Raw genomic sequence first — 16,006 nt, 5'->3', positions numbered from 1 at the left:
TAGAATTTCATGATGAGTAAATATTGGTTATTCTGGGGGCAAACATTTTGCCATCCCGGCATTCATCAGCATACATTTCCCTCTACTTAATATTTAGCATAATTATAGTCAAGCGTGGGTGTGCACACATGCACATTCTTATAAATTTATTTGCAGTTGGACTCCCTCCCTTACTTCAGAGCCCTTCATTTGTCTCCCCAGGCCAGCAAGGGTCTCAAGTGGAGAAGTATAGCTAAGCAAATCCATCTGAATAAAGTACAGTGTTGTGGGACCTGCATTCCCTTGTGTAGATTTCCCTTTTAGTTTTCCCCACTGTTTTAACTATGTAAATTTAATGACAGAAGAGCTACAGGGGCCTTTGCATCCTTGAGTGCCAGTATAATATAGCAATTAATAGGGTGCTGGGTTTGGGCGTGGAAATCCCATATTCAAACCCATGAAGCTTATATGGGAAATTTGGGGCAAGTTCTTTTTACCCTAAAACGCTTCACAGTTAAAATGAGGTCAAAGGCCACCCCCCGAGCTCCTTGAAAGAATAAGAATTTTGATGTAATTAAATTATTCATCTTGTTTGCAAGACCCCTTGAAACTAATGGTAATTCCCATTCAACAGAGTAGGGCCAAACAAAGGAGAAGCTACACTTTGAATTTATAGTAGAAGGGAATCTTTGAGTAACAGCACCAAAAAATTAGAGTGGTGGTGGAATTACTCATAAAATTGATTTAATCACTTAGGCCAATCTGGATAAATAATGTAGACTTCATGTTCTTAATCCCTGATAAATTGGGTTCTGACCATGAAAGCTGGGATTATCCTCAATTAAAATGTCTAGTCTACTGAAATTAAGGTGAAACAAACTGGTTTCATGTTTCTCCTAGCAAGGTGGTAACAATTATTTGACAGAAATGCAATCAATTTACATTACATAACTCAATGAAACAATCATACTGCTTTGTCTACCCCAGAATTTTTAAACTTTGGACACTTCTGCAAAAATTGAGCAAAGGGATGAAGCTCTCAAACTGGGGATTTTCCGCTATAGGGGAAAATAAGTGTTTCAGAAACACTTCAGAAAACAACTCCTACTGGAGTTGAAACCCTCCCCATTTTGTTTTGTTTCATTGTGTTTTTACTACAAAATAGTTGTAACTATAACAGGTATAATTCCGCAGTTAGTATATGACACATTGTGCTTTCACTTAGCAGATATGTGGAATTTAAAGTATGGAGGTTAGGCCTAAGTCTTGCTGCTATCACATATAAAGACGTCAGTGGTGCAAGTATCACCCCTGTGTTGCAGGCAGCTGTAATGGGATGGTGAAGAAAATATCAATCCATTTTATAACCATACCTTTCTACCAAAGTGCACAAGACTCCTTAAAGCAGAATTGCAACAAGATAAACTGTTGAAAATACTAAAGATCAGGATGCTTGCTTTGGAAGCATAGGCAATTGACAGTTACGTAATTTCATTTAATGGTTTGTACAGTGCTCCTTCTTTAGAATTCTAAAGTGGTCAAAATAAATAATATTAAACCTCAACCAAGCCACATTAATAATTACTGCTGTAGTTTAGCTGCTGATTTAACAAAAAACACTCAAATGTGGTCAAGACTCCATAACTTGTCAACAAAAATATGGGTTGTATGTATGCAAAGTTATTTCCTGTGGAAGTACAACGCTATTATGGAAAGTAACCCACTATATGGGGAAATACATATGACTGCCACTTCCATTGCTAACTGCTGTGCTGTGAGGGAGCCCTGACCCTAGGGCTAAGGCAAAATGCAATCTAGGACTGAAGGCATCTTGATGATGGTGGGAAAAACTATCCACAATTGACCTTCTTTGGCGATGCACATTTCACTTTTATATTGCCAGAAGTTTGAACTGTTAGCTCATTTCTACCTGACCACTGCTTCAGTAGTTATACCACAGTGGATGGAGGATAACTTTGGACAAACTTATTGATGAGTCTGCAAGTACTTCTGGCAGGAAATGCATAAAGTTCCTAAGTGAAACAGTCCCCCCCCCCAATCCCATTTTTTCTGTTATTTATTCTCATTACTCACTTCAGTGTGTTGCAAACCACTAGCAACTTGAGTGGAACTGAAGATCTTTGCCACTCTGCCTCCAAGATAAGATTCATCCCACAATAAAAAAGATAGCCAAATTAGCAAACACATTTCCTTTCTTCTGAATGAACATTATCACTGAGCCTGTCAGAAGTGATATTTAGGTATGTCTTTCCCCCCTCTCCACCCCCATTGCTAGCTCTGTTGCTCCACTCTATATTTTGCTCAGGGTGTGTACAAATCACTGCTGTGTGAGTTGATTTATTGTCTGTTTTTCATAAACATTTCTGTATTCTTTTGCTTTGGTAAACTCCAGAGAATAATCTCACATCCTACTGAGTCACGATCCATTGTGTATCCATAACACTGGCAAGATTACGTGAAAGCACACAACCTAATCTCAAAAGATAGAATTGGGTGATGCTGCTGAAATAGGTCTGGATTTTGACTTCTTGGTACCTCAGGTTTCCGTACAAAAGCAGCTTCTCTCAGAGACTCTTACAAAAATTGTTCTATTTTATCCACCATCTCTCTTCCCATTTGCTGCCTGTGACCAAAACCTTTATTTTAAAAAGAATTAATATCTTCATAACATTATCAGTCTTTAAAATTGAACGTCTTGGGGGGGGGCTTGCTTCCCCTCCAGGTATAGGGCAGTATATAAATTCAAATAACAAACAAACTTGAGGTGGAGTTTCAGGAACAGCATGGCAGCTGCTCAGAACACCCACATGTCTACTGCCTGCTCATAGCCAGCTGATTGTCTGCAGCTGCCATCATGCATAGGATTGAGAACCTTGAAAATTGCCTCTGGAGGGGGCTACACAAGATCAGCAGGCATAAAAGGTAAAGGGACCCCTGGCCATTAGGTTCAGTCGTGGCTGACTCTGGGGTTGCGGTGCTCATCTCGCTTTATTGGCCAAGGGAGCCGGCGTACAGCTTCCGGGTCATGTGGCCAGCATGACTAAGCCGCTTCTGGCGAACCAGAGCAGCACACGGAAACGCTGTTTACCTTCCCACCGGAGCGGTACCTATTTATCTACCTGTACTTTCACTTTGACATGCTTTCGAACTGCTAGGTTGGCAGGAGCAGGGACCAAGCAACAGGAGCTCACCCAGTTGCGGGGATTCGAACTGCCGACCTTCTGATCAGCAAGTCCTAGGCTCTGTGGTTTAACCCACAGCACCAGGCATGCAAATCCAGTAGTCATCTAGATGTTGCTGCCAATCTTACTTAAAGCCTTCCTATCCTGCTTTTCCTAGTGCTCACCCAAGGCAGTTTACAAATAGTAAAACTACTTGAGAATGAGTGAACTGCTCGCTACTGTCTGCACAGAATGACGGCAAATCTCAATGGTTCTCTCTGAGTCTGTCTATCTGGAGATGCTGGGGAATTCAACTGGGACCTTCTGCATGCTCAATACACACTCCCAACATAAAGTGTAAAATGCAGATTAAAAGGGAAGCAGTGACAATAAATAGGCATCAAATACTCAGGGAAAATAAAACACTTGGCATCAGTCAGTGAAACAGGTGGCAAGCAAATAGTTCGAGGCAGAATATTCCATACGTGGAGCAGCACCCCAGAAAAAGCTTTGTCCTTGGTCACACCTGTCAGTACATTTCTATAACACTTGATTTGAAGAGAAACTTCTGGTCTCTTCCCCCCGCTTTTTCAATCACAGTATTGTACTACTTATGGAATTATAGCAGCATTGCTTTGATAACATTACAACAGATAGTGCTGGTGCAAATGCTGATTATGAGAATGGTCTTGTAACCAATGCCAAATTGATTTCAAACCATACTTAGTATTACAAATTGCAGTGCACGATATTAAAAATTAATGTGCTTTCAAAATTTCATAAGGTAAGCACTGTAGATCAATAGAAAGTGCCAGCCATTTTGAGAGCGTTTGTTTTCTATGAAGCAGTGAAAAAATCAGAGCTGTATCAGTGGACAAGTCGTTGGGGTCCTGTTGTAATGTAAATAGGAATCTGCCTTAGACTGAATCAGACCACTGATCCATCTAGCTCAGTATGGTTAGCACTGAGTATCTGAAGAAGTGTGCATGCACACGAAAGCTCATACCAAGAACTAACTTAGTTGGTCTTTAAGGTGCTACTGGAAGGAATATTTTTTTGTTTTGACTATGGTTAGCACTGTCATTGGAGCTTCAATCTAAGGACTGAGCCTTAGGCCCGGCCAATATAAAACTTCCCAATGAGGTACAGCCATTTTCTCCGGAAAGTGGTTTTTTCAGAGTCTTTGTCGGATCAAATTCCATATTTCCCAAGGCAAAATTCTGGCATGAATGTTGTAATTCCTGCATTGCAGGGGGTTGTCCCCTTTGTCCCCTTTCAGCTCTATTGTCCTGTGATAATGGTGAGCTGTGCCATTCTTTTATAATGCAAGATGTTTTGCTAGATTAGGAGGTCTGTCAAGGGTTTTCCATCCACCAGATGCTTGCAAATGTCTCAAATGGCCCAGGCCTCCCAAGAGGATTTTGGGCCCCTCATGTGCCCTTAGGACCCTTCCCAGTGTAGACTCTTTCAACACTCCACATGTCTCTGAGGTCATCACAAATGACTCCCAAGGACAGTGGGATCTTTGCTTTCTAGGCTCAACATGAATTTAGTGTCATCTCTTGGGCTTAAGGTGGTAGTTTACACATTGCCCCCAAAGAAGGGACCACTTATTTCCAATTTTAGCCAGGGCAAATGCACCTCAACATACTTGGTATTGGTTTCAAGTCTTTGTGATAAGAATGCCCATTTCAGCCACATGCTTCATGGAAGACTTGGGAAAAGATCTGAGGTTTAAAGAAACCAGTGGTGGCAGCACAAAAACCATTTTGGGGGAGATGTTCAAAGCAGAAGTACCTGCAAATAAGAATTGATATTTTAACAGAGAAGGAAATTTTAGGGGGGCTGGAAATGAGTTGTAATGGTGAAGGCTGGGTGGAATATATTGAGATACTGTCTTGGGACAGTGAATATTGATGAAATATGGATCTCTACACACTTGGTGGTTCTTATATCCCCCCCACTCACTTATACACAAACAAACATACCTGTCTGCTAGCAATGTTCTGTAAAGTATATGTGTGGATGTTTGTGTTTTGGTATTAGAAGATCTTTCAAAATGGGAACTTAATATTTGCTCCCAGTTTCTCCCTTGAGCCTTCCTAGTTTCCTTGAGTCACCCGGGGGTAGAAAACAAAAACCCAACCTTGTATATTTCAAGCTAATGAGTTCAGTGATCCTACAAACCTGCCTTTTCAGCCACAGAACACTGTGGTAAAGACATGACTGTGAGCTGCTTTTTACTTGATTTCATTAGACCCTCCCATATGCTTTGTGTAAGATCCCTAGTGTGTGTTGAGCTTGAATAGTCAGAAATAAAAGGGGTTGAAGCTTGCTTTTAAAGTGTGATTCTTGGAGTGCTGAAGAAAGTTCAGATTGCTTTAGGTGCCCTTGTTTGTCTTGTTTTCTTTTCTCCTTGCTGTTAAGAATTGGTGTATGAGGACTACAAAGCTCCTAGGGTGGTTGTCCTCAGGGGGGGTTGGTGGGGGGGGGAGAAGCGCTTAGTAATATTACCTTCTTTTTTTGCTTCCAGGTGTAATTATTAATATGTGAATAACAGTTTTCTTTGAAGTAGTGGTGCGGGTAGATTTTTTTTTTTTTTGTATACCTTTTGTTAAAGTGCCTTAGCATTATGCTTCCTTGTAAAGATGACTTTCAGAAATGAGGCTTGTCAGGTCTTTGTGAAAAGAGCCCTCTTCTCTCCCCCCCCTCCACCAACCATTCATTCAGCATTGTTCATGGCATTAACACACCATTGAACAAATTGCCCTTCTTGCATATGCTAATCCTGAACTTAAAAGAACCCATTGTGACATGTTTAATGCTTTTGCTGGAGGGAAGATGAGAATTGGAGGCATGTCAAATTATCATGTGACCCAGAAATATCTCAAATGCCTCTCTTCCCCTTTGGGTCAACAGTTTGTACTTAGCATTATCTAAAAGAAAGTACCCTGTAGATTGTGGACACAATTAGTTCTTGCTCTTGTATTTTGGCCTTCCGTTCACATTCTGAGTTTTATGTTGGAAGTGGGTTTTTTTTGGTTATTGTTATTTTAAAGAAGTGCTAAGCAGTAAATTGGCTGAGACCAACCATTTGTGTGTTTTATCAGTTAGGCAGTCAGGTCATTTCGCTTCGTACTGCTTTGTGTTTCTTCAGTTTATGATTCTTATGGGTGATATCCAACATTAGTCATACTCCGAGCAGACTCACTGAAATAATTGGACTCAAGTCCATTAATTTCTCTGTGTCTGCTCTCAGTAGGATGACACACAAGCCGATTAAAGCTTACATTTGTTTATTTACTTACAATAATTTATAAGCTGCAAATACAAAACGTTCTTGACTGGTGTACAGCATATTTAAAACAAAGCAATATAGGAGTAAAGTATAAAACAGGAAAGATTCATGAATCTGAAGGAGGTATTATATTCTTCTTGTATGGCTTGATAGTTGAAAGGTGGGAACCTGTTGTGAACTGTCCTGTGGTCTTCAGATGAAGGGTGGTACACAAATTTAATAATAACCACCGCCTCCTGTGGACCTCCAGGTCCTGGTGGACTACATCTCCTAGCATCCTTGACTATTGGCCATACTAGCTAAGTGTGTTGAGAGCTGAAGGTCCTCTGGAGGTTCACATGTTCCCCACCTCTGTTATACCAGTTTCTTACGTAAATCTTTTTGCTGAGTACAGAGAGATGCAGGCATATCAAATTTCTATTTATCTAGAACAACATGGCAGCCACAGGTATCTACAAATTCCTCTTCCGCCTGCCCTGCCCAAAATAGGCTTGAAAGAAGCATTCTGTTGTAGACAACAAAATATATTTTGATGTCGTGTGCCTGATGCCTGTGGTTTTCTTCAGTTTCCAAATGTGCACCAAAAAGGTTGGCGACCCTCAAACTGGAGCCACTCTTAACTGTTCGGCTGAGATCTAAACAGAGTTGGCACTCCTGCTGTCTGCTCCTTTCCACAGGCATTCACTTAAAAGAGGAGTAATATATTAACCATTAGCAATGCAAATTTTAAGGCAGACTGTAAATTAAGAGGAGATTAAGACAAACTCCTTTTCAGAAGCACAAATTCTTTATGCTTGGCTGAAATATTTTTCATGAGTAAATAGCCCCTGAATTTCTCCCCATAAAAAGCATTCGAATAAGACTATATATAATAACAAGCTCTTTGATTCAGGTGACTTGCACAAACCTATTTCCTAAAACAGCTGCTTTGTGGGTATCTGAATCTGCTTTTAAGGTTTTTATGTTTGTAAAGTACTGTCTGGAAATGTAATTAATGTACTTGAATAGTAAAATGCTATCTGGAAATGAATGCAAGGGTATCATGTGCCTATTTCAAGCTTAGGAAATGTGTGCAAGGAGATCTTTAAGGTAAATGTCTCCGACCTTGTGTTTGTGTTTACAGAGTAACTCACTCTTGGTTCCGGATAGCCTGCGGAGCACAGATAAACGAAGGAATGGACCTGACTATTCCAATGACATGAAAAAAAGAAAGGTGGATGATAAGGACTCGAGCCACTATGTGAGTAAATCTGTCAACGATGATTAACTTACTTTCAGATACTGTGCATGTATGGAGGAACTCATAGCTGGGCTTCATATGGTCATGTATGTGAAGGAGCGAACACTGGCAGCCTAACTTTTGCTTCACATAAAGGGATGTCAAGAATTTGATCTTATTAGTTAGGAACTGTGGTTCTTTCCCTTCCTTTCCTCACCACCTTCTGGGTCTCTCAGCACCTTTTCTCTGAATTCTGTCAGGTTGCCAGGATACCTGCAGCTCTCATCATTCCAAGAGTGCTGTCATTAAGGCTGCCATTATGTCTGAACTGGGCTTTTTCTTGTTAATGAATGACCTTGCTTCTGTGATCCTTGATAACCATACTAACAATAGGATATCTTTAGCCCAGATAATGCCTGAAGTGTAGTTCTGCTGCCAAACCTAAGTCTGTCTGGCAGTGTGTGCTCTATGGATGGGAGACCATTTGAGAGATTCCTAGAGTAGAAACAGCAGAATGGTATAACCTACAGGTGAAGAGCAAAAGCAAGAGACTCATGGGAGAGTGGGGATCAGGTGCCACCTTGTATACCAGAATATCTAGCACAGGCACGTCCAACAGGTAGATTGTGATCTACCGGTAGATCACTGACCTGAACCCCCCAAAAGGGGGTAGATCACTGCCAGTTTTTAACTCTGTGAGTAGATCGCAGTCTCTTGGGAATTGGCCACCCCTGATCTAGCACATTTGTCAGGTATGTTTTTATTTTTGTACAGAAATTGATGTTCTCTTTTTATCTGGTTATGATTCATCCATCCATCCATCTGTCATTCATTCATTCATTCATTCATTCATTCATTCATTCATTTCTTACCTGTCATTCACCATAAGGTCCGAGGAAAGGTTGCAATCATGTACTCATACAACTAAAAACAAATAAAACATTTTATACAGTTATGAAAAGAAGTGAAATCATTCCACATAACAGCATCCTAGAACAATAATGATTACTAATAGTAATTCAGTTTATAATCTTCCCAAAGAAGCCAATGACAACAAACATTGATATCGTAAAATATTATAACAACAGATTAATGCATTCTTTGAAAATGTTTTTAAAAACACATTTATCAGCCAATGATTTCAAGGTTGCCAGGAATAGTAGCATATGGTCATCAAGTGCTTGGGTAAACAGGAATATTTTTAAATTTCTCTTGGAAGTCAGTAATGAGGGAGACACTGTATGGTATCAAGAAATGTGGTCCAGTGCCCCAGTGGAAAAGTTAACATACAAGATGAAAGCATTTGGAAAAGGAAATGAAACAGAAAACTTTGGTGATATATGGTACCTTTTAAAAAAAATTGCATGCAATAAAGAAAACAATTTTATATCTTTTCAAATGCATATTAACTTATGGTTAACATTCACAGATCTTGGTTAACTGTATTGCTTTCTATATACTTCTTTGTATTACCTTATTATAACGACCATGTCCACACATCAGCGATATTGATTTATTATACTTTCTTTAAAAATGATCCATTACATTTAAGCCTACTGTTTGTATCTTTACCAAAATCAAATAAATACATTTTAAAAATAAGATAATCTTCATCAGGTGGGGCTTTTCACAAATGGGGAACCACTAATGAGAAGGCTCTGTCATGGGTAGAGATGGGATGGCCTGGGAAAAAACACAGAAAAATTGGGGTAGGGAACCAGGTCCCCCCCTTTCCCCCCCCCAAAGCCATTTTTCCCTGGAAAAAATTGGAAAAAAAAAACAGTTTGATACAGTTTGAATATTACACACATTTTTCCCCCCAAATTTTCCGGGGGAAAAGGCTTTGGGGGAAAATGGAAAAAAAACCTGGTCCCTGGTCCCCTTTTTCTGGTTTCCCCCCCAGGCCTTCCCATCTCTACCCATGACAGAGCCTTCTCTTGGTGGTTCCCCAGTTGTGAAAAGCCCCACCTGCTGAAGTCATGGGTCAATGCCAACCAGGCAGCCCCCAGTAGCAGCACCACCAAGGACAGAAATTAGCAGAACAATAGAAGCTGGCTAAAGAGGGGCATCTTCAGCAAACAGCAGAAACTACAATGAAGATGCTAGATGCACTTCTTTTTCTCTATACAGTGGTGCCTCGCAAGACGAAATTAATTCGTTCCGCAAGTTTTTTCTTCTTGCGAGTTTTTCGTCTTGCGAAGCACGGTTTCCCATAGGAATGCATTGAAAATCAATTAATGCGTTCCTATGGAGACCGCTTGCCAGGCTGGCGGTGCGGAGAAGGGCTTTTCTCCCCACCGCAAGCCTTCAGGACAGGTACGGGAACAGAGGGGAAGGCGCGCAGCGCTTCTCCTCTGTTCCTGGGGCTTGCGGTGGGAGGAGGGTTTTTCCTCCCCACCGCCAACATTCAGAACAGCATTCTGAATGTTGGCGGTGGGAAGGAAAACCCTCCTCCCACCACAAGTCTTCAGGACAGCCTTCCGAAGGCTGGCGGTGGGAGGAGGTCTCTCCGCCCCACCACCAGCCTTTGGAGGAGGTCCGAGGACAGTGGGGAAGACGCGCTGCGCTTCCCTGCTGTCCCAGAGATTTCCCTATGGGCTTTCGTCTTGTGAAGGAAGCCCATAGGGAAATTCGTTTTGCGAAGCACCTCCAAAATGGAAAACCCTTTCGTCTAGCGGGTTTTCCATCTTGTGAGGCGTTCGTCTTGCGGGGCACCACTGTATCTATATCCAGTGCTTTTTTCTGGGGGGACACAGGGGTACGCATACCCCTAAACATTTTGTGAATCTAAGTTTGGCCTCATTGAGGGACAGTATTTCAATGAGAGTAGGAAAATGAGAGTACCCCTAAACATTTTGTGTGTGAAAAAAACAACCACTCTCTATATCTATATAGTTATCTCTATCTCTGTATCTATTTTTCTATTTGTATTGTTTAAGCCATGGGCTTGCAATGTATTTGATCTGTATTTATGTTTGGTCTTTACAGCTAAAGTGAATAGACATACTGTAGCAAAGTGTACTGACCAAAAACAAATACTTTGTTTTTAAATTTAGGATAGTGATGGGGACAAAAGCGATGACAACTTAGTCGTGGATGTGTCCAATGAGGTAAGTTGCTTTGCACTGGAATGTATATAATTGGAAATGGGGTTTTTTTCCAAGGCACTGCACCATGTTTCTGAAAGTTGTGAATTACTTATCTCTGTTGAATATCTCTACTTATCTCTGGTTGAATATCTGAGCTACAGTAGTCCTCCCTGTGGTCACTGGTCTCATGGATAGGCACAGGGGAGTGAGGCACAATAGTAGTGATTTTCCATGCAGAGGCCAGAATACTTTCACCACAAGTCATGAATGCTTTGGAGTTCTTAATCTGAGGACCTTTTGGCGGTTCCTTCACTGTGAGAAGTGAAGCTACAGGGTATTAGACAGAGGGCCTTCTCGGTAGGGGTGTCCTCTTTGTAGAACACCCTCCCATCAGATGTCAAGGAACTAAATAACTATACAACTTTTAGAAGCCATCTGAAGGCAGCCCTGCATCAGGAACTTTTTAATTCAGTGCTTGCTATTGCCTTTGCCTTGCCCGCAAACCATCCAGGACCCTTCATCTCCACGGGCAAGTCCTGCTCATTCACCACGTGAGAATGGCATAGACAAGAACCGCCTCATGAAGAAAGATGCCTCTAGCAGCCCAGCATCCACCGCCTCATCCGGAAGTTCTACTTCCATGAAATCCAAAGAAATCGGTTTGGTGAGTGTTACCCCTCTGGCCTGACCACTGTTGTATATTTGGATGCCTAATAATTATCTATTTCAGCTTCACGTGTAAATGGTACATGTCAGGGGGTGGTGTTAGATTGGGGGAGTCAGCCACCACCTAAGAAAACATAAGGTGGTTGTGCAACTAATAAATAAAATGCCTTCCAATCAAACACTTGTTTAAACCCAGCTCTCTCAAGATCAGTCAGAATTTTGCCCTTTCAGTTCACTCAGATATGGATTGCAATTCTGTCAAATTAATTTGTTGAAAGTCAAAACAGTTAAGTTTTCTAGGCTGCAGCTCTCAACAGATTGTCAAACACACATTTGTCTCTAGGACCTTTGGATTAATCTGAGAAAGTATTCAATATTTAGACACAAATTTTAGGCATTAGGATCTAAGCAGTGTGATCTTCTGTCATTAGTGTCATCCATTGACCCTTCTGTACATGGGTGATGTTGTAAACTAATTTAATACCTTTCAATTATTTGATCTGAACAGTTAACCAAATGTATGAATATTTTGACTCTCGACCAGACAAAGTAGCATTGATTTCTTTTTAGATTTTTTTGTGACTATTCTCCTAGATTTTCTAAATGTTATGTTATGTTTTATTTATATCTCTTATGTTTTATTTATATATCACTTTTCGGCCCCAACCTCTATTTAGTTGCAAACCATTACGTTTTTATTGTTATGGCAACCAGTTAGTATGCTATACAGGTAATGTGAATTTTCAAATTGGAATCTTGATTTATATCAATGATTTAAATTGGTCTTCTCTCTCTGATGTTTTAATCCTAATTTAAAAGTTCTCGTTTTCACATACAGCATAAATGCTGCTAATGTTCATTGGAATTTAGGAAAATAAGTCTAGAGAATTAGGCAGTTAGCACCCAGCATCTCAGTTGCTGTTGTGATCAATTGTGTAACATGGCCTGGATAAAAAGCAATGTTTCTTGATACCAGCATGAAAAGGGCAGCACACCAGTTCTGAAGTCCAGCACACCAACCCCACGAAGTGATGTGCCAACCCCAGGAACCAGTGCCACTCCAGGCCTTCGTCCAGGCCTTGGCAAACCTCCATCAATGGACCCTCTGGTCAACCAAGCAGGTAACACAAACCTCTTTTGATGTTGTTTCCTTCATGAATACTTATAAACATTATCAAGAAGAATGATGTGTTAATAGCTCCCCTAGCTTGTGTCTGTCTCTCTCTGTTTCTGATGTGTTTGCATGCTGCTGCCTTCTGAAATACTAACATAGTTTGAATTTCTGATCATTATTCCAAGTGCTAGTTCCTTTCTGAAACTATTATCCCATATTTGAGACTGAGACAGCTAATGTTTGTTGAAGTGCGCATAATGACAAACACAGAACGGCACCATGTGCATCTGCGTGCTAACTGCAGTCGGTAGCAGCACCAAATGTTATAAATTATGCCCAGTCTCGAAAGAAATATGCCCAGCGACCTCTGGAAGTGTTTCTCATGGGGTGTGGGGAGTGTGTGAGAGAGAGTGCTGCAGGCATTCAGGATGTGATGAATATTATCTACATTTTCATGTGCCTCTTTCCATCTGCTTCTTTAATGGGCAAATGTTAAAAGCTATCACATTCAGTATTGTTGAAATGGGTTTATCACAATCGTATGCACAGTTCTATAATAATTTTTTTTGAGAACTAGTAATTGATCAAAGTTAAAATTATAGAGCACTTAACGGAATTCAACTATGGAACACTCTAAAGCATATTATTTGCTTCAGAGAAGAAGGAGGCTGTACCCTCCCCTCACTTCTACCTGTCAGTCCCCTTTTACTATAGCAGCCATCTCCTCCGCCCCCCCGATCTTTGCTGGGGACACGGCTTAGGCACCACTACCCTGGCCAACCTTGGGGTGAGGGCTCCAGCCCCCTTGGCTCCCATGTTTCTGGAATCCATAAATATGCAGCTTCTGGTCTACACAGCTGCAATTTGGAGATGATGTTAAGCACAGTTTGGATTATAGCTAGTGCTGTGGACACAATAGTTTGGGTTTTGTGGAAGAAGCACCCATGTGGAATTCCAGGGTGCCTGTTGCTTTCTGTGAAGAGGGACAACAAAGGAAACTGTCCTGAGCATCAATATGTTTTCTTATTGTATTGCAGCTGCTGGCTTGAGGACACCTCTTGCTGTCCCCGGACCGTACCCTGCTCCGTTTGGAATGGTACCACATGCTGGCATGAATGGAGAGCTGACCAGCCCAGGAGCAGCCTATGCCAGCCTGCACAACATGTCCCCGCAAATGAGTGCTGCTGCAGCCGCAGCCGCTGTGGTTGCCTATGGGCGATCCCCTATGGTAGGCTTGCAAACTGAACTGGGTGGGGACAGGGCTCACCGAGAGAAACCTCTATGCAACATTTGGCATTGTCAAGCTCCTGGGATATAACAGCAGCAGAGACTTTACTGCTCTGCTGTGTGGCTCATGGCAGGAGTAGCTGAAACTACTTTCCCCCTTATTTAAAAAAGTGAAGGGTGTATCTGTCCTATTTATGCATGCTGTCTAGTTTTTGAAAGCAGCCTTCATTGCCTTGCTCCATTAAAAGGTAGCTTGAAACCATAAAATTGTTTCATTGGTTTGCTGAGCACTTGATTATTCTCTTGGGGAAGAAGATGTTTACACTTAGTGAGTATCTGACATTCATTTTGTTGCATACAGGATTTTCTGTTTCTGTTTCTGTTTTTGTATCATTGAAATAGAGCAAAGATGGGAAACCTGTAGCCCTCCAAAAGTTCTTCAGCTCCCATTAGCTCCAGCAATCAGAGATGATGGGATTTGTAGTCCAACAAATACATGGAAGGCAACAGCTTCCCCATCCCTGAAATAGAGGGTCCTCCTCCTTGTAGACTGTTCTGTAATGGAAGTGATATATCATAGAAGCACACATCCATCACGTATTGTCTCTGCTTTTTGAGACCCTAGTCTTCCAAATTCCTCAGTATGTGGATCAATTTCATCATGTGGTGAGATTTGTGTGAAATTGTGGCTACATTCAGGTCCATCATTAAACTGTAGTTTAGTTTTTATGAGGGTGTGCAAATCTTCGGCTCAAGAGCTCCTTCCTGGGCTCTTCCATCACAGCCGTGACAGAGATGGAACGATTCTGCTTCCTCAGCTATCATCCAAACCTTAAACTGTGGTTAGTCTTGATTGTGGTTGGTTGAAACAAGTGGGCTTCATAAACCAGGGAATGCCAACTCTTTTGGACTAATGGATGCATTTTGAATTTTGAGAGTGTGCTGGAGGCAGCAGCCACAAAATTGCTACCATAGAGAGGGCGTGGCATCACACGAAATGGCTCCCATGTGGAGCATGGTATAACACAAAATTAGGTAAAGTAAAGGGACCCCTGACCATTAGGTCCAGTCATGACCGACTCTGGAGTTGCGGTGCTCATCTTGCTTTACTGGCCGAGGGAGCCGGCGTACAGCTTCCGGGTCATGTGGCCAGAATGACTAAGCCCCTTCTGGCGAACCAGAGCAGCACACAGAAACGCTGTTTACCTTCCCGCTGGAGCGGTACCTATTTATCTACTTGCACTTTGACGTGCTTTTGAACTGCTAGGTGGGCAGGAGCTGGGACCAAGCAACGGGAGCTCACCCCGTTGTGGGGATTCGAACCGCCGACCTTCTGATTGGCAAGTCCTAGGCTCTGTGGTTTAACCCACAGCGCCACCCGCATTTAGAGAGACAATTATCCCCCCAGCAACCTTAGGTTTACCATGGTAAGTCAGCTGTGTGTCAGCTGATTTCTCACTTACATGCACACTGATTCTGTTGCCGTCTGATAACAACAGAGAACATCCCTCAGTTCCAGGAAAAGTATACAATGCAGCTACACCACTCTCCTTTCACAGAAATCACTTAGAAGGTACCTGCACATTTTGCCCCATAACCTGCTTTCTATGAGGGTTAGAGACTTATTTTTAGTAGTAGTAGTAGTAAAAAGGTAAAGGACCCCTGACAGTTAAGTCCAGTCGCAAACGACTCTGGGGTTGCGGCGCTCATCTTGCTTTATTGGCCGAGGGAGCCAACGTTTGTCCACAGGCAGTTTTTCCGGGTCATGTGGCCAACATGACTAAGCTGCTTCTGGCGAACCAGAGCAGTGCATGGGAACGCCGTTTACCTTTCCGCCAGAGCAGTACCTATTCATCTACTTGCACTTTGATGTGCTTTTGAACTGCTAGGTTGGCAGGAGCTGGGACCGAACAACGGGAGCTCGCCCCATCATGGGGATTCGAACCACAGACCTTCCGACTGACAAGCCATAGGCTCAGTGGTTTAGACCACAGCGCCACCCACGTCCCAGTATAATAATAATAATAATAATAATAATAATAATAATAATAATAATAGAGTCTGGGACACCTCTAGAAGTCGTCTCGAGCACAATGGCACCCACAGGCATTTGTTTGGTGTCCTCTGTCATAAACTTTGACTAGATATTGGCTTGCTTCAATTGACTATCAACCACTGTTGGTCAAGGTTTGGATGACATAGCAAACTGCAGTTAAGTCTAGAAAAAGAGAA

At 41.9% G+C, this 16,006-nt stretch overlaps 1 protein-coding gene across 2 annotated transcripts in view; it reads left to right on the top strand.

Moving 5' to 3' along the window:
* Positions 1–16,006, top strand: part of LOC114606788 (transducin-like enhancer protein 1) — a 74,870-nt gene that overhangs the window by 41,381 nt on the left and 17,483 nt on the right. For both annotated transcript variants that reach the window (XM_028749348.2, XM_028749347.2), the window contains exons 9-13: positions 7,583–7,699; positions 10,735–10,788; positions 11,279–11,431; positions 12,410–12,554; positions 13,585–13,775. In XM_028749348.2, the coding sequence (XP_028605181.2) occupies positions 7,583–7,699; positions 10,735–10,788; positions 11,279–11,431; positions 12,410–12,554; positions 13,585–13,775 (660 nt within the window). The remainder of the gene's footprint in view (positions 1–7,582; positions 7,700–10,734; positions 10,789–11,278; positions 11,432–12,409; positions 12,555–13,584; positions 13,776–16,006) is intronic.

Source organism: Podarcis muralis, chromosome 11, assembly GCF_964188315.1.
Source record: "Podarcis muralis chromosome 11, rPodMur119.hap1.1, whole genome shotgun sequence".
NCBI classification, from domain to species: Eukaryota; Metazoa; Chordata; class Lepidosauria; order Squamata; family Lacertidae; genus Podarcis; species Podarcis muralis.
The sequence above is the reverse complement of the archived record's forward strand: the minus strand, read 5'-3'. Positions and strand labels throughout refer to the sequence as shown.